This window comes from Rhodnius prolixus, unplaced genomic scaffold (assembly GCF_049639745.1).
Source record: "Rhodnius prolixus isolate KJV_2025 unplaced genomic scaffold, Rpr scaffold_1, whole genome shotgun sequence".
Classification (NCBI taxonomy): domain Eukaryota; kingdom Metazoa; phylum Arthropoda; class Insecta; order Hemiptera; family Reduviidae; genus Rhodnius; species Rhodnius prolixus.
The window spans coordinates 50,218,858-50,237,852 of record NW_027411581.1 but is presented as its reverse complement, the minus strand read 5'-3'; the positions used below and the strand labels follow the sequence as shown (position 1 = coordinate 50,237,852).

General features: G+C 31.0%; 2 protein-coding genes across 12 annotated transcripts; one reads left to right on the top strand and one right to left on the bottom strand.

Moving 5' to 3' along the window:
- Window positions 1-2,415: 2,415 nt before the first annotated feature.
- Window positions 2,416-9,512, top strand: park (E3 ubiquitin-protein ligase parkin). Its single transcript, XM_074118440.1, has 8 exons — window positions 2,416-2,848; window positions 2,954-3,298; window positions 3,619-3,764; window positions 4,627-4,825; window positions 5,301-5,435; window positions 5,513-5,626; window positions 6,814-6,898; window positions 9,049-9,512. The coding sequence occupies exons 1-8, from the start codon at window positions 2,594-2,596 to the stop codon at window positions 9,177-9,179; spliced, it is 1,410 nt and encodes a 469-aa protein (XP_073974541.1). The 5' UTR covers window positions 2,416-2,593; the 3' UTR covers window positions 9,180-9,512.
- On the bottom strand, window positions 6,962-18,929 carry LOC141449230 (uncharacterized). 11 transcript variants are annotated; one of them, XM_074118458.1, is made up of 14 exons: window positions 18,790-18,929; window positions 18,161-18,350; window positions 17,225-17,360; window positions 16,934-17,148; window positions 16,795-16,855; window positions 16,588-16,716; window positions 15,719-15,831; window positions 14,361-14,544; window positions 13,812-13,894; window positions 13,203-13,304; window positions 12,706-12,772; window positions 12,108-12,132; window positions 11,996-12,036; window positions 6,963-7,147 (listed from the first exon to the last, which is right to left on the bottom strand). In XM_074118458.1, the coding sequence occupies exons 1-13, from the start codon at window positions 18,824-18,826 to the stop codon at window positions 12,002-12,004; spliced, it is 1,377 nt and encodes a 458-aa protein (XP_073974559.1). In that variant the 5' UTR covers window positions 18,827-18,929; the 3' UTR covers window positions 6,963-7,147; window positions 11,996-12,001. The 11 variants fall into 11 exon arrangements, 7 of the variants coding, with proteins under 7 accessions (XP_073974559.1, XP_073974552.1, XP_073974577.1 ...); XR_012455421.1 differs by lacking the exon at window positions 13,203-13,304 and having other exon boundaries at window positions 6,962-7,147; window positions 13,812-13,890; XR_012455404.1 differs by lacking the exon at window positions 12,706-12,772.
- Between the last annotated feature and the right edge of the window lie 66 nt (window positions 18,930-18,995).

Sequence of the window (18,995 nt, the reverse complement as noted above, 5' to 3'; positions counted from 1 at the left end):
ACAAAATAAATTTTGTTCTTTTACGATGGTTTTTTTTTTACAAATTTTAAAGAGATTTAATTGTGGTATAAGAAATTCCTGTGCGTGTTTGAGCTAGATTTTCTAAAATTATTTTAATCAAATAGTTTTTAGCAGAAATTACTCGCCTTGTGACAGTCTTGGCTTATTCATCTTCTAACCATATAGAAAAATCAGGAATATTGTTTACGAGAGCTTCTTAGAACTTAAACTAAAGTTTATGTTAACAAGGTATCAGTCTGACTACATAGATTAAACTTGGTACCAGTAGATAAAACGGTTTAAATAGGCTATTTTTTTTTATTTTTCCATTTATTTTAATGGTTATAAATTCTGTTTACAATAAATTTCAAATCACAAAAAAAATGCTGCGTCTTCTTAAAATTATACATGTAATAAATTGGATAAACTAAAAACTGTAGAAATACCTACAAAATAAATTTAAAGATGGATTATATTATTTTATACAATTAGGAAATGCATAATAACTATATTATAAAGAAGCGTATAAAAATACATATACTGTGAGTGCATAAGTTAATTCAAATAAATTAATAAAATTATAAAATATAAAAATAAGAATTAACATGTAAATTAATAGCTAGAAATATACGAGTTTGTGATAGTACATAAGTTGTCAAAAGATACGTTATATATTTATAAAATATTTATTAAATTGTATGGTGGTTTATAGAACGTTATCGGACGACAAAGAGAATTTGATTGTTGTTATCTGAGACGTTCTAATTTTAATGTTTAAAAATTGAAAAAATTTTATAGTTCATTCTAGTACGTTATGAAAAGCTTACAATGTTTTAAAATGGACTAAACCCTTATGCATGGGTATTCAGCTAGTATTTTGAATTATTTTAAACTTTAAAATTGTTCACACAAGTATATACTCCCCACTTGGAATAATAGCAGAAAATTCCCACGCTTTAAAATATACATTTACAATAGCTTGCACCCTATACATTTTCTAGCCCCTAAAAGTATGGCCCTTCCCCTTTTGTGCCACCTGCAATGGTTTCCGTTCAGCTGCTTTCTAATAAAGTAACTCTGTAGAAACTGCTTGATGGTTGTAAGTTGAAATTAAATAAAAAAAACTAACATATTTTTTTGTAGTATAAAGTATTCATTTTATTTTCTGATTGTCAGCATCGCCAATTTTAATTTTATTTGAAAGACCAACGAAAAATATTATTTGTCTCACAGACAGTGAGGAAAGTGAGTATGTAAATCATACAACTTTAATTTACCTAGTTAACGCTAATTACTGGTGAAAAAGTCCTCATTTAAGGACTTATTGACCGATTCCTCGGTACAACCAAATCTTGTAGAAGTACTCTATTTTAAAAACAATAACTATACTTAGAAATGCATGGTAGAGATTAGTTGAATAGTTAGTACGATGAACTAACCACATGAAGATTCCGGAATTTGAGTCCTGACTACCCTCAGAAATTTTCTTCCTAGGAGACACTAACAGGTAACTGTTAGGTTCGGTGATGGATATTGTTTTGTGTAAAAAGAAAACACTGTCTTGGAGGCTGGCAATGCACTGAAAATGACCTCAGATTTGATGCATCCTAATTTAAAAAAATACCTTGTGAATATAATAATTTAAAAATGACGATTTTTTTTAACAATTGTTAACCTTGAAATAATATTCCTTATCCTGAACGGATATTGTTTTAGTTTAAAATTTAATGGTTTCGTCAGTTTACTTCCAATAAATAAAAAACAATCAAGGTAAATGATAATCATACCGAGTAGCATTAACATTGAAATACAATGAAACTTAAAAAAAAAAAATTAAATAAAATTGATTTAATTAAATTGATTTAATTTTTGATTAAATATTTTTTAAACTCGCAATTTTTCTTAACGCTGAGTGAGTTTTAACTAAATTCAGCGGCATGTTACAGATATGGTTTTCAAAAGTTTTTTTTTTTTTTTTTTGAAGTCCATACGAACTTGATTCCAATTTAACAGTTCGAAACCATATTTTTTGTAAACTATATACATAGTCATTTTTTTTTCTGTTCTCTTGTGATGTCAATAGAACAGAGATTAATATTAAGATCAATTAAAATATCTGATTGTCCTTATTTTTATAAAATTTCTGCCTTTTTCCGTTAGAACACAGTCCTAACAATTTCTGTCTGATCAATCACAAAAGGCTTATCGAGTGCTTACACGATAATTTAACGGTAACTACTACTTACTGTTTCTTGAAGTTGTTTTTTTTAACAATTGCTAGCATTACAAAAATACTTCCATTAGAGAATCATAAAAAACTCAGCGCTATCTGTTAGAAAAAGAAGAAAATATCAATTGGAATTGTTCACTATTTATCCAATAGAGTACATAGATTTTCGAAATGGTGTATCCATCGTTTCTCTCAAGGGGTAGGTTTCGGTTATTAATTAGGTTCAGTGTAAAATACGTTATGTTAGATCTGGTATGGAGCAAATGTACATAAAGTTACTCTATTTGAGGGAGTGATTAACCCAAATAAGATTAGGTTAATGCTATTAATGATTTTTAAGAAAGATTATAGAAGTTTTTAAGAATGTTTTTATTTGATTTTTTGTGGTCCATTTGGAATACACTTTCTCATATTCTTTACGCAAGTAGGAACACCTTAACTACAGGACTTAGTATCTACATAAAGTCGAATAAAGGTTGTACACTTTCTATTGATATTGATCCAAAATGGGATATAAAAAATGTAAAGGAGATCATATCTCCTAAAATTGGACTGCCCCCAGAAGATATGGAAATAATATTTGCTGGAAAAGTTCTGGATGATTCAACTGTAATAGAGGTAATTGAAGTTATTTATTACATGTATATTTAAAATAATATTACTTTGTATAAAATATGTATAACATTAGAGGTATAAAGTAATTTGTTTTGTTTCCTTTAAAAGGATTGCGATCTAAGTGAGAAAAGTACGTTGCACCTTGTCACTCAAACTGGAAGACGATTTACTGGATCTCGTCCGCTCAATCAGATAGTTGCTCTTGATGAAGAAGAACTTTTACCTGTAGAAGATGATGGTTCTTCTGTGAAACAACCAAATAATGTTCATCAAACTACGCATTTTTTTGTTTATTGTGCAAAATGTCGAGGAGGACCAAGGCAAGGTAAATTAAGAGTAAAATGTGCAGAGTGCGGCAGTGGAGCGTTTACTGTAGATAGAGATCCGGCATCATGGCAGGATGTTCTTCAAGCTCGCAGTATATCTGGATGCTGCCAGCAGGATGGTTGCGAAGTAATTAACCCAGAAATATCAGTTAAATTTAAATTTTAAGTTTGAAAATGTGAATAAAGTTTTTTAAAATAAAAGTTGGGAGTAAAATTTGATACTGTTGAGGAATGTGTTATAGGAATTTAGTTTATATATATAAACGATTCAAACGATTGATATTTGAATTAAAATGATTAATCGTTAAGCGAAGGCTAAGTTTACTAATAATCTCCACAGTTTCTTTAGATAGCTTTTTCCCAAGTAACCGTTTCGTACTTGTACCCAATCAAGCTCCTTTCGCTTAGCTTCGCGAACATCATATTATAAGAAGCTAATTGTTTCAGGCTGGAGTAGTTTCATGGGCAAAGTTCTACTTCAGATGTGGAAATCACTCCCGATCTGGCGAGGATGATAAGGATGAAGCAGTTTCTTTATATCTCATCAGATTAAATACAAGAAACGTCCCTTGCTTAGCCTGCACCGATGTGTTGTAAGTGTTACAAAAGTACAAAATTTAGATAGTTTTATTTACACAAGAATATTTTTATTTTGTCTATCATTTCCATAAAAGCGCAAACAATAATAAATTGTTAATTGGCGCTAATGACCTCAGCAGCCGATGCGCTAAAAAAAAACTGTGAAATTCATTTTCTAATGTTGCTTATTTCTGTGTTAACGATCATTTCGTGATTTTATTTGTCATTTTCTTTAATTCTAAAAACAGCGATCTAATTCAACATTGCAGTCCGAAACACTGCAATAATTTAAGAGAAACACTTTAATCAGTTAATTAGCTGAATAAAATTGAAGATATCATTGCGATTAATGAAAGGAAATTCAATGTCTAATATAATCTTATTGTTAGCGATAACATAAGAAATTGAATTTGTTTCCAACTTCATGAAGATTACATGTCTTCTCAACTATGGTTTTTATAGTCTTCTGCTGATGCAAAATCGTGGTCACCGCAAATTAAATGAACTCTATTTTAATTTCTAATAATCCCTATCCAGTCTCATGGACGGAAACGGGTAACTAATTTACTATAAGTTTCTCATTTTAAAACTTAAATAAATTCCGAGATCATCACCTGGAATCGGACCCAATATTACAATGTTTTTGCTTTGGGTACCTCACCTCTAATACTTGGCCATTATGTCTGTATATACAAATAAATTTTCATATTTTATTTTAATGCTCTGTTAAGTTGTCTCAAATTTACATTCAATCTAAATAATTTAATTATAAATAAATGCGAATGTACATACATAGAAGGAAAGTACTTAATGCTCCCATATCTGTATAATGTCACTACTAAGATGACTAATAACAATTATTCTTTTTGTTTTAAGGAGTGAGGTATTGGTGTTTCCCTGCACCGATGGTCATACAACTTGTCTTCGATGCTTTGAACAGTATTGCACTAGCAGACTGAGGGAAAGAAGGTTTATTTTTGAAGAACGTATTGGATACACACTTCCATGCCCAATAGGTTGTGCAGAATCATTTATTGCTGAACCACATCATTTTAGGATACTCCCTGATCATCTGGTATATTTAATTTGATTACTATGAGTCATTACTTAAAAAAAAAGAAGAACAATTAAAATTAAGGTTCCAATTTTAATTATTTTATAAGCTAAATAGTAAATTAATTTGATTAAGAAAAAATAAAAGAGGGAAGGGATTAGCTATGAGGTTAGCATACTGGACTCCCACGCGGAGGTCCCGGGTTCGAATCCAGCAGCTGACCCTTAGATTTTCTCTTTCTAGGAGCTTCTTACAGCTCACTGTCCGGTGATGGACAGTGTTGTCTGTAACGAGAGAACACTGTCCGGAGGCCGGCAGTGCACTGGAAAAAGCTCCGGGCGCTAATGACCTCAGCTGTTGATGCGCCAAAAAAAAAGTTTATACTGGCACAAAGTCTGTGCTTAATATCAATTTCCTCCTGGTTTCAGTATTGGACCAATATAAAACTGAATGTATTATTAGTTATTGTGGAAAAAATAATCTTTTTATATTTTAGTTTAGCCAATATCAGAGATTTGGAGCTGAGGAGTATGTTTTGAAAACAGGTGGGGTCTTGTGTCCTCAGCCGAATTGTGGTGCTGGAATTATACCAGATGATGACTGTAGAAGAATTAAATGTTACGCTTGTCAAGTAAATAACATTATTTTGTAAAACTATCTAAAATGATCTATTCAGTTTGTTTTATAAGTTGAAAATTTTGTATGCAGTTCGTGTTCTGCCGTAATTGCTTGCAAGGATATCACATAGAAGATTGCGAATCGCCCGACGCACATGCAACAATTTCTGCTTCTTATTCTGTGGATACAACAAAAGCTGCCCATGTAACTAAGAGTTATTTCTTTAATAATTATTAGGAAATTTAGAATGGTTTTCATATTAATAAAAATTATTATCTATGTTTATTCTCTAAAATGTACCCTAAATGTGGTAAATGTAGCCCTTTCTGGCTTACTGTGAGGTCCAATATAAAAATAGAAAATGTTCAAAGGGATTCTTTTGGGTAAAATTATTTTCTAAAAATTGTGCTAAATGTGCATATTTCGCTAAACAGTGGATTAAGTTGTTGGAACGTTACAAGAGATCTTACCTTGCCGACCTATTCTCTGATATTCAGCCGGACGATTGCTCTTTCAAGAAGTTTTGTTAGAGCGAGGCCACAAGCCAATATCTTTTTCAACTACTTAATGAATGATAGTGATGCAAGTCCATTTATCCAAATTTTTGAATGAATTTTCTTGAAATTGGGAGTGAAAATTCTTAGCTTGTCTTAGTCCAATGCAACACAGATGAGAAATGGGAATTCCCAGTAATGATATAATGCGCTTGCATTATTCTCCTTCATTTAACACGAAGATCTCTAAAATGACGGATTCAGTTACATGAACGTTCGTGAACTCTTTTAAATAACCTCTTTCAAAGAGATGCGTTTCGTTAATAATGCGTTTTCTGCACTTTAGATTCGTTTTGAGGAGAGACCAGAGCCACTTTAGTTATGGTAGCCTTATTACCGGTTAAATTATAAGGGAATTCTACGGGAGTAAATTCAAGTGGTGCTATTCGATCTGGATACAAAGTTCAGGCCTCTGTGAGTTGCAAGTAGCTTCAATCAGCCTTCTTCATTCGGTCAATTTGCTCACTTAAACTGCATCATAAATTGAGTAACCTTACAGCAGTTTGTGAAAGTTGCCCCAGAATGTAAACGGTTTTTGAACTTCATTTATTATTCTCCAACTCCTTTTCCTGGAGGATAATGAGCAATGAAATTCACCTTTGCTGCTAAGCATTACTTTGAAAATTTTCCAGTACAATTTTAAAAAATCGGAAGGGAAAATATCAAAATAAGCTTGTTCCACTTGCTACTTATTTTTTGGGTCAATAGCTGTAAAGTGTTGGATAAAAATTAGCCATAAGAAATAAGGCAGGGATATTTTAAGCATGCGCCAATTTAGATGTTTATATAAAGATTAAATTGAAACAAAAATGTATGAGATTTATTTCATCTTTGCAGTCTAGGTGGGATGAAGCAACAAAACATACTATTAAGACTAAAACGAAACCTTGTCCGAAATGTAGAACTCCAACGGAGAGAACAGGTGTGCTAATAAAATTAAAAATTAATTTATCTTAAAAATAAAATAATTTGTTTGTTTGGATATATTTATTTGCTTTATTGATTGACAGATATTTTTGTAAGTTATGTGTAAATGTTTTAATAGTTTAGTTGAGAATAGAAGAAGGATAAAAGGTGTAGCGTAAAACAGGATTTACCAAGTTCTATTTGTGAAACTCTTCAGAATAGGATTGCAAAGAGAAGTCCAACTTCTTGACAAAATAGATTTCTCCTGGAAAATTATAAATCAGTGAATAGTGACTGCTTGTCACTCTGAATGATGAAGTCACTTTTTTACAAGAAACTTTTTGAGGAAAAGAAATTTTAAATGTAACGAAAGAATGGTTTAGTATGGTATTCAGGGTAAGAATGATGACCGTTGTACTACGAAATGAAGTCAATGAGGTAGTAAATGAAATAAGTTAGATTGAGACTTATGACTATTTCCTATTATTTGAGAGTTATTTTGAGGAATGGAAAATATATTAATAATATGTTTGGTGTTGAGAATGAACATCTTGAAAATGATACTGATCTGATGGATGAAAAGAGCAGCGGCTGCAGAAAACCAGCTGCAGGTTGTGTCATTTTTGTTGAACAAGTAATTTGTGCGACATTAATTTGATACAGATATAAGTGGAAGGAGACTGCAAACTTTGCCCAAGACTAACATATTTAATGACAAAGAGCGAAGGTAAACGTGAAAAATATGCATCTCTCCTATAAACATAAATCTTGCAGTAGTGTGCTGTCTGAAGAAGAAAGTAGAGCATCTTTCAGTGAAGCTAGAATGACATAATTCACATCCCTTAGGATTTTAACATATAATAGATTAGAAATAAGTGCAAAAAAAATGGATTAAATAAAAATAAAAACCTCCTGATATATTGTAGGTGGCTACATTTTATAGAAATATCTTTATTGATGAGTTTAAAGTTTAATACTGCTTTTGAAACTCCTCGAAATGATTCCTGTGAGAGTTGCGACTACCACCGGTCTGAGAAAAAATATTGCGGGAATAATTATTAGAGATTTTTTGAAATCTGATGAAAATACTGATTTTTTGGAAACACAAATAAGAATACTTGAGGATAATATGTGGTTATAAATAAAGAATAGGTATATTCTACTCAAGCAAAAGGGGATCCGAGGAAATGAGGCTAAGAGAGGGGAGTAATAAATCGCAATGGATTTTCTGTTTGTCTGCCTCGGATAAATTAATCTAAAAAATGATGTAAATTAAAAGATAGAACTATCTTTATATTAATTTATCATAGGATCATAATAATCCCTGAAATGTTCACTATGTTTAGTTGCAGAAAGAAGTCTTCAGTAATGCAATAGTTAATGTAGAATAATTTATTATTTAATATTGTAAGGCACTTCGTCCTAAAATATTACATACATTAGATTCGTAGGGTTGGAAGTACATACTTTACTTTTAGCTAATAAAAAGTAGCGGAATTCGAACTGGGGGATCTCCCATTTACAAATCTACGGTGTAGAACACTACACTAATACCCGCCTTTAACTGGTTGTTGGACTTAAAGCTCCACATTAACTTATCTTCTTTACGACGAAGTGATAATAATTTCTCAAGGGAAATCAGAGAACTGCTGCACTTAGTACAATCTGTGGACCAGTTGGTAAAATTTTCAGTTAAAACGACTTATCTATTTTAATTCGAAGCAAAAGTCGTTAAGTGAGACTTATAAAAGCTCATGATTATTAAATTTCGAGTTACAACGGAAATGTCTGAGGTTCCTTAAGTTCGAAAAAGAGAGTTTACCAATTGGTCTCTGTGTGTGAGAGATTGTGTATACACTAAAAAAAAGTAATTAGAAATTTGATATTTTCTTTAAATACCAACAAAGAAACCCACAATAAGTTTTAGTTAAAATAGATCCACCGGATGTACCACTTTTTAATATTTTGTTTAATGTTTTTCTGACCCATACGTTATTTAATAGTTTAATCAATATATATTTGTGCAATGTTTTGTTATTGAATGTAAGTATTCAAGAATGTAAGCAATCCTTATAAGTAGCCTTAACCGTAATTTTTAAAACTCCATTAAAGTAGTATTTATTATGTTTCTCATTGCATACTAAAAAATAATATTTCTATTTACAGGTGGTTGCATGCATATGGTTTGTACAAGATGTGACTTTGAATGGTGCTGGGTTTGTCAGAACGATTGGACTAGAGACTGTATGGGTACACATTGGTTTGAACAACCACAAGGTACCTATACTCCTTACTAAAAATATTGCCACTTTAATTTTCTAGTCTTTGATATTTTTTATGATTACTTATCATTATCGATCATTATTAATTGAATTGTGTGGTGTAAAAGAGGTATTTCTTATCATTATCAATTAAATTGTGTGGTGTAACAGAGATATTAATTTTAACTGGACTCACCAATGATCCGGGCAGTAATTTTTGTATTAATTTATTTTCTGCGTTTTTAATGCAGTATGAATTGTAATGGAAAGAAATTTGAATTCTATAATTTTGAATTGTAATTGTAATTGAATTGTAGGAAATAGATTCAATAGAATTTTATAAACATTAATAAACTTTTTTTTATAACAGTTTCTTGCTCGTTCATTCACCAACAAGTAATTGACATTAATTAGTTACATATATCAAGAGATTTTTTTTGGTCTATTCAGAATAAGACCTCTCCTTTTTAACATAATTTTGCATTTTAACATAATTATCTTAATTTGGCTAAATATTTTTAATTTTTAATTCGATTTATTTGTTTTTTCCTTGACGGTTTTTGGACTTCAATAACTTTCATACATTCATCCAGTAACTTTCTTACAAATCCCGCAGATGTTGCCTTCGTAGTAAGATTGGAAACGAGGGGTAAGATGAGGCAACATTTTGCATTGGGCTTCCACAGTCTCTCACTATCCTTTTTTGAAGTTTTCTCTATTATTAGATTTCAATAATTGTGTTTGTATCACCGGTTTAGGTCAATGCTTTTGGCTAAATGATGTGTAAAATAATTGTAAATAAATAAGAGACTGCAAATTGTGCTGCACAATGCCGTACTTTAAGCATTATACCTTCCAAACCATGGTTTCTTTGGTGTTGTAAGTAAGCAGCGACGAATAAATACTCCTTTCTTGGGATGTCCATAGTCTTTATCCGTAGTTAAATGAACTATTTTCCCTGAGTTTTGTAACAGTGAAGTTTCATGAGTTTCGAGCATAATGAAAAGAGATTTAGTTCTGGAGTTTTTTTTATCTTTTCATACGCTCTTCTTTATAGTTGTGCTATTTATAATTCAGGAGAAATAAGTTATTAATAACTACTCGCTTAAATTACGGCGACATTATTTTAACAAAGCCAGGTAGCCATTCGGATGATCGGAGGCCCTCTAACTTGCTATTACAGATGAAAGAAACACGTGCATAAATGGACCTGCCAGAGGATAGCCAGCGTATGTTTCATCATAAAGTAGAAAGGGCACTGCACTATTGTGCCAGTTAACATTATTATTTGTATTTTGTTTTTGGCTGGATCCATCCTCCAGGTGGCTCAGGGAAAACTTGGCCATAAGCTCCGTCCTATCATTAAAATCCACTCCTGCTGAGATAGCGCTACTTAATCGCTCTGAGACGTCTTTTAGAGCTTTCATCGCTAAGTAATATGGAGCCAAGGAATATAGGAGCAAATGTTGTCGTCGGTGGGAAGACACCTAACAGGGACGCTGTTAGGGATTGTTCTTCGCTACTCTCTTCTTCAATTTTACATCTATTCAATATTTCTACTAGCCAAGAACTTTTAAGTTGTATTCGTACTCATAAATGAATATTTATGATCGTTATCGCTAGACAAACATGTCAATGGTGATTTATTTGCTTGAGAGAACGTGGATTATTTCTGCACTGAAGGTTAGGAAAGAAAACAAGACCAACCAAGTGCAAAATCCCTCGAATACATACTTATAAAATGTTTTCAGTTCACAGACAAATTGAAAGTTTATAATTATTGAAAACATGGTTAGCTGCAACTGATTGCTGAGGTGCTCATATGGCTGATGATTTATAAAAATAGTGGTAATACTAAAATGATACTGTGGCCAAAAGGCATATACGTGGTTTCATATGAAAATAAAAGTGATGCAAGGCAAACCAAACCAACAAATCAATGCGAAAAATTGCAATTTTCTTTTTTGCTTTTTTATTATTATTACTAAATGTCTGCAAAAGTGATCCGATTTCAAAAAGTGGATACATGACTTAAGGATGTTGCTTAACCTACCTACGATCACTCCTAAAAGTATAAAACTAGTTCAAAAATCGCAAAAACTAATAATTAAAAAACTGCTTATTAATTTTTCTAAGCACTTCAATTTAGCTTTTAACATTAACTTCAGAAAAATTGGGCGTTAAAAATACATCCTGTATAAAACTTATTGTTTATTATAAAAGGAACATAATACTTGTTTTAGTTCTCGAGTTAATAATGAACTATATGTACAATATAAGTAAAGAAAAATAATAATTTTACATTAAATTATTTTAAAAACCTTTCTTACAGATAGGAGGTTCAGACGTACACACGATAGTGTCCTAATAATTAACATTTAGCCATAAAAAGTAACCAAAGAGTTTGTAATAACAGTACAAAAAATAAATAAAAAATATCGTAAAACAAATCATTGCATTGAAATATAAGACAACAATTGACACTTACGAGTCTGTAACAATTAAAAGTCTGTTTATTATTTATTACTGAGATATATAAGAGACAAAGTTGGTCTACGGCGATCTTAGAATTCTGTATTTTAAATTATATTTGAATAAATAAAAAACAATAAGACTGAGGTCATTAAATATTTATGGGAAAGAATTTCATGCTTTTTAATTGATATACGAAATTTACTGTTTTTTAAATATTGAAATTAATCCTAAATCCTTCACAATGATGTAACCACACACACACAAGATTAATATTGAAAGACTATATTCTTTTAATAGACTTTTGACAACATTAGAAATGAGGAAACTTTTTTAAAATATAAAAAGACTAGAATGATTGAGATATAACTTTTTTTTACCTATTTTTAAACGGTGTATAGAGTCCTTCTAAATCCTTGACCTATAAAATACATTTTAAAATGAAATTTTAAGAAATACAAACAGAGTAAAAACCTTAAATATTTTGCTTACCAATTGTTTTCAGAAGGGCGTCAATCTGATAAAAAGAGAAACATCAAGTAGTAATAAAATAATAATAATAATCGTGCCATTGTAGTTAGCTTAATTTTCATTTAATAAACCTCTAGACAAAATTAACTCACCACTTCATTCAACAAATAAACATAAATACTTATAAATAAATTAAATAATGTGGGGGAACTTTGGTGCGGAATTTTCACAAAACAATTAATATTTCATTGGAATATAGAATATAAATCACAGGATGGGATAGAATATTATTTAGAAACGATACTTTACAGGGGAGTCCATCCAACCATGGTGGAACTGAATAAAGGAAATGTTAATGAAACGAACACTTTAGTCGAAAACTGTCAGGCGGATTCCTTAAAAAAAATAGTGGTGTGAAATATATACCTAGTTATCTGTGTGACTAAACTTCCATGGTAATATGGGGTGTAAATAGTTAATATGTACCTTTTTTGATTTGTTTAGTTAATATAAATGGTCACCAAAACGAAGTTATTTTTCTTTACACATGAATAAAAGAGGTCTGTTAGTTTTGTCTAGCAGGGAAGATTCATTAATAACATTTTTTAGTTAAACATACTTGAGGTCTGTTCTGCGAATGAAATATATAACACTTAAACTTTTTGCAATTGAAGTAGCTATCATCCCTAGGAAAAAAAAGAAGAAATTAATATAGGTTTACATTAGTGAGTATCATTCATGCTTCTACAATCTACAAATTTGAAACATTTAAAAAGAAGAATGTTCACCCCGTCTTTTACGGGTAGACCTTATAATGGAAAAAAAATAAGTAGCTGCCCTAAACAATCTAGATTGTCAGAAGTAAAACTAAGGGACCTGAAACAAACAATGGGACTGATAAATTTAAAGACTACTGAAGCAACTAATCATGATAACAATAAGAGTTGTCTGATATTTAAAATTTGATTAGAGTGTTGGAAAACCATTGAAAAGTTTCAGAAGTATAGCACTGTACATCCTCTTTATTATGCTCTTTGTTTTAATAGACCCAGGTGACGCTTTAGCGATGTATTTCTACAAATTTAAATTTAGGAATCATTAAAAAATAAAACTCACAAGTAATTTATGTAACATCCATTATTATAATATTTTTGGTTATCAAAAGTTTCAATCCCAATGAAAATTTGTTCTATGTCAGATTTTTTAAGCATTCTTTCCCTAAAAATTTGCATTTCTCATTATTATTATTTAAAAATAGCACTTACTAATTTGAAAAATAAAAATCTTAAAAAAATTCAACTAAAAGGCTTTTACATAAATCTAAACTATATTCAAAAAATAAACCAAGGTCTAAAATCTAATACATATATGTTTACTTTTTAATATATGTATCACCGGACATACATTACTCAAATTGCTGCCGTACGGCGTAGTAAGTCAGTCCTGATCATAAAGCTGTTAGTGAAAAGTTCCGAGAAAGAAAAAGTAAACAGTAGATCTTGTTTTAAAAACTGTTTCAGTTATTTACGGCGCTCTTTTGTAATTTTAATACTGAGTATTAAAATACAGTGACATTAAAAGCCTGGAGTGTTTTGTCTAAAATCATCCGTCTTTCGCTGCATTCACTAGCTTGAAACTATACAATATCTTAATAAATAATTATAGTAATATTCTTGAATAAAAATTAAGATTAAAATATATTTTTTTTAGCAAAATTATACTAACCCTGCAATATACGCAAAGTAGAAAGGTGTAGCAGTGGTGCATCCACAAGAAGAGATCTCCATATATGCATGTTCGAACACTACCTAGAAATATTTATATGCAAAAACATTGTTACCAGAATACATATGTTACAATCAGACTGACTGGTACCTATAGCAGCGACATTAGGCCACACATAACTTTTACTAAACAAAGTCCGAAATATAATCAGTACACCGGTCTCTTGTAACTGATTTGATAAACTAACAAAATTAATCAACCTTCAAGATGGACAGGTTTCTGTTCCCCCTAAACAACAAAATACAGAATCTACTAACTGATATCAAAGCGCCGAAACCATAATAAGAAAAAGCGTTCCAGTTATTTTATAACCATTAAAGCAAAACATAGACGCAGAATAAGAAAGTTTGGAAACATATTATTGATAAATTTAACAAATTTGACGGCATTTTTCACACTGAACATATTTCTTTTCATAATGTTGAGAAAAGATAGGGTTACAAAAATTCGAACTAAAATTCAATACATGATGATTAGAAATGAACTAACCTGCTGCGTTTTCGTATTGATAACTTTAATTCCGAGATCATGGCATTCAATAAAAACATCCAAATTTTCTGATTTTCCAGTATTAAGTAAGACGTTAATAGCAATAAAGATTTGCTTGACTTCGTTCCTTTCTCCTGTTTCAATAGTTCCAACAAATGTGATTTTGCTTCCCGTATCACTGGTTCTAGAAACAAATTGTAAAGCATTTATTCAATCAAATATTCCATTTAATTTTTTTTGTACACTGCTCTAGAACGTGTACTGTGTGGTTTAAATATATGTAGATTTTAGAGATTTAAATTTAGATATTGAGTTTTAAAAGAAAGTACACATATTAGATGATTCCAGAAATTAAGTGTCATTCGTTGATTTCAAATGTAAAATTTAAGCACTAATTTCTTACGTTACACATAAAATCTAATGTTTTACTCATAAAATAGTGTTTTATACACTTGTTAAATTAGCACACATTTGTTTCGTTTAAATATCAACTCCATGATCTGCTTTATTTACCTGTTAAATAATCAAATAAGGAAATAGCATGATCATATTTTGCCCAATCGCGGGCTACTAGTTAGTAACCATTCTTTGCTCACCCCTGACATAATGAATTTCTTAAATGAAAATTTAATACTTGGCTAAGGGGAGTGCAATTTTTATAATAGTAAATATATATAATTTCTAGAAAGAAGTTGAATAACTTTTCCAAAAGATTCTTGGGCTTCTCAGCCTATTAATATATAATTAATCTATATATACTCTCTCTCGTACCACACACGGGCCTGCGAAGGTTGATTGACTAATAAAAATTGGCATTTCTATCCTATACGAGAATAAGGAGTATGAGCTGCATGTGACCTTTTATTTTTGAGGTACCCAGGTAACACAATACGTACCAATTGCACCAAACCATGCCTTAAAATATTTTTTTGCTTTGTATTTTAAAACTTGTACTTCCGGAATTCAATTTAGATATTTGAACGGGTGGCGGAAAAAACATTGCTTGTATTTTATATTAAAAAATCTTTTTTAGCCAGAATATGGTGCGGTCTCTGGACTCCCATGTTTCTTATAAGTTTGCTAATTTAGGTTTTATTGTTTTTTCTTTTATTAGCCGCTTTTATTGCTTAGAGTTTCAGAAAAATTTCCAAGACAGTTATCTTAAAGTTTAATGTGTTTCTGAAAAATTTATCACTGGAAACATGCATCGTTTTTCTTGCCAACCATTTAATTACACACGATCGCAAAATTTCGATTTGCAAGCATTAAGAGATGGCTAAAAAGAACGATTACAAACTGGAGTATTTGTTATTAAACTTAGCTTAGAATGACTCCAATATTTAATTAACAGTACTCACAAAGAATTTATTCTGGTATCTCTCATGTTCTGTTCTACCACGAATTTGGGTTCTATACCAGCCTGCCTCAAAAGAGGTAGAAGTGGAGCGTACAGTTCGCCTCTGCTTACACCCTAGCGACAAAAGGATTTAGTAAAACATATAGCCTGATGTTTGGTAAGGAATAATATTGTGTGTAACGTCTCGAATCTACTTTTTTTCTAGCAATGTCACAAAGTTTAAAGAAGAAAAAAAAATCACCTATTTCCCAACTTAAACGGAAGATAGGTTTATCAGAATACCAAATTTAAATCAATGAGTTTTTTTTTAGGAAAACATAACACAAAATTAATGTGACTTTTGAAAATATGGATGGGTACCAGTGCTGGATAATATCGTTGATTTAATCTTTGAAGCATACATGATACATGATTGAAAAGACATGATAAATGTTTCAGGTCTGTTTCGGAATTTCATCCGTCATCAGAGGCTGATAGTCGGCAGGTAATGTACGACAGAAACATATTCTGAAACATAGAAACGGCAATCAAATCTCTGCAGCAAACTGATGAAAATCCGGAACCGGTTAGAAACATAAAAACACATGTGTGCTATGACGGATAATACCAACGATATATTTTTATTTTCTATGCCTGTATTTTCTCAGTTTTGGAACCGAGCTTTATTAATAATAGTATAGTACAAGTATTAGCTTCCCACTTATAAGTCCTCGCTCATAACTCTCGCCCCTGAAGTTTGTTTCTACATAAATACATATTTTATATTCTGTATAAAATTAGGTGGATATACTGTAATAGTTATACATGTATTTATTTATAAATATTTAAATTTAAAGAATATGGAACATTTTTTAAGCAAACATAACACACCTTGATAACGTACAAAGATACGGGTTGACCAGCACCTTTTCTCATTATGTTCACCAGTGATCCTTGCAAGCTATCATTTATAACAACTCCGTTCAAGGTATCTAGTATATCTCCAACCATAACATTGCCCTGCACAAATACAACTCAATAGAATTTAGTATTATTGTCCAATAAGGTGCCTAGTCATCAATGATTACAAGTAATTACATTTTCGGCTGCCACACTATCTTGTAAAACATTTGTTACCAAAGCCTTGCCGCTAACAAACCTGAAAGAATATAGTTGCAAATTGAAGTTTACTTACAAAAACATGCTGAGATTCTTAGAAAATATCTTAAATACTAACATGATAGATATGCCTAAAGTATTACACGGTACTAGCTGCAATTGAACAGCTTTCGGTAAATGCCAGGTTGTATCCAAGAACATCGCATTTTCAACATCAAGTTTGAACTCCAACTTTGAAACTATCATAAGTACTGAAAGAAGCACCTGTGAGAGGATTTCATCTCCGAGAATTGATGACGTGGAGTACATAGATTTACAGCCTTCTGAAAAAGTCTACACGTGCAAATTATGAGCGGTTATTTCCTCATTAAATAAATTCATTTTCATATTAAATACTTTATCAGCTTACTAATATCTGAACAGGAACATGAATGCATCGGCGGACTAAGGCAATTCTAATAAGCAGTCGAACTTTACCGAAATTTGTTGTAACTTTATCACTTCTTTTTATTTTTTCGATACAGGACACATAAGAGTAAGGGCATCTGAAAAGTAAAAACAAAATAGAATATTAGTATCACACCACTTTTCTTTATTACAGGGCATCTCCTAAAAAATCTTTAAATCTCTCTAAATTCTTACACCGTACGAGCTTTGAAGCGTGGGCAACAAGTTTTAGGCACTCTAGTCTACAAATAGCGGAAGCCGGAGAGTAATGGCATATCCGAAGTTTCATATTTCGCAAGGCTAGGTATGCTGGCAACAGTCATTCAGGCGAAGCTAGTTGAATTATACCTTTGTGCTACCGAGAACAAAATGCAGGGAGTAATAGTTCCACAAACATCATCTTCTCGGACAGTCTGCATTATTATACATACACTCAGAAGTAAGAGACCATTTTCTAAAAACTCTTTCCGAATCAGGAGGTCTTCAAGACTTTAATTTCTAATAAAATTCAATATCTAAAATTTGACACAACCGATATATTTTCTCTTTTTCGTAACAAGAGAATGTAAAAATAAATAACGCTTTTCAATTACTGCAAAATCCTTATAGATTATACTTTAAGAAGCTTTAAGGAAGGAAAATCTAAGGGCCAGCATCTGGATTCAAACACAGGATATCTGCTTAGGAATCCAATGCGTTAACCATTAAACTAATCCTTTCCCTATAAACGTTTTCTAGTTGCAATTTCAGTTACTACAAGTGATAAATTTTCTTTGAAATGAACGTAAAGTTAACATCCTTTAGTCTTGTTCATTCTCAAGCAGACAGATGTTTCAAAAATATTTGTTAAAAAACAGTTTATGGTAATACATTATACGTTAATTAAATAAGCACTTACCCTAGCTTTTCATCACCAATATGCTCTAGCCAACTCCAGCATTCTGGAGCTCGAAAAAATCCAATGACATTTCTCTGAATATTAAGACCCTTGTAGAAGATTTTTTCAATACATTCACAGAAAGATCTAACATTCTTGTCTTCATCAGTGATTGGTTTCGGAGATTCATTAAGAAATTTCGTAGCAAACCCTACAGAATAATGTATTCAACAATCCACTTAAGCATTTAATAACTATTTTTAAATATTAAATCATTATAAAATAAATTTTCTTAAACTATAAAAAGGTAAACACTTATTCAACCTGGGTCTAAGTACGATACTCTATCTCGGAAAACTATCAAAACTAAACTGTTCGAAGTCGTGTTATAGTCCCTACAATTAAAAAGAAAGAAAGAAAACAAAAATAACTAATCAAATCGAAAATACGTTAGAAAAAATGACTCTTATTTTAAAGAATTTTGGAGTACCTATGACTAGCAAAGGTAATCTATTAGATTTTCTGTTTTACGATGTACAAAATATCTTTATACATTAAACTAAAGAGTAACAAGAATTACTGAAATGATTATATGCTGGCGATTGCCTTGGAAGTTAAAATGTGTCAAAAATGGCATGTATTTAACGTACCTTTTAATTCTTTTATTAATGGATCCGACACTGACATGTGACTTATAAAAAATAATCCATTTCAATGATAGTTAAATTAATTGCATAAAATTAATTCCTGTTTAAAATTATAAAAATAAAACAGATCTGTTCCAACTTTTAAAAACATAGTAGGTTACATAATCGGACTGTTACCTCCTGCGTTCGTGAAGGAAAAAGTTTCAGTT

Excerpts from the sequence above, each read along its gene's own strand:
- LOC141449230 (XM_074118458.1), bottom strand. The coding sequence starts at position 18,826 with ATGTCAGTGTCGGATCCATTAATAAAAGAATTAAAAG. Across the intron at positions 17,361-18,160 it reads ATTGGTGATGAAAAGCTAGG|ATGCCCTTACTCTTATGTGT; the intron begins GTAAGTGCTTAT and ends TTTACTTTTCAG. Across the intron at positions 17,149-17,224 it reads ATGTTCCTGTTCAGATATTA|ACTTTTTCAGAAGGCTGTAA; the intron begins GTAAGCTGATAA and ends TTGCACGTGTAG.
- park (XM_074118440.1), top strand. The coding sequence starts at position 2,594 with ATGTTTTTATTTGATTTTTTGTGGTCCATTTGGAATACACTTTCTCAT. Across the intron at positions 2,849-2,953 it reads ATGATTCAACTGTAATAGAG|GATTGCGATCTAAGTGAGAA; the intron begins GTAATTGAAGTT and ends TTCCTTTAAAAG. Across the intron at positions 6,899-9,048 it reads AACTCCAACGGAGAGAACAG|GTGGTTGCATGCATATGGTT; the intron begins GTGTGCTAATAA and ends TTCTATTTACAG.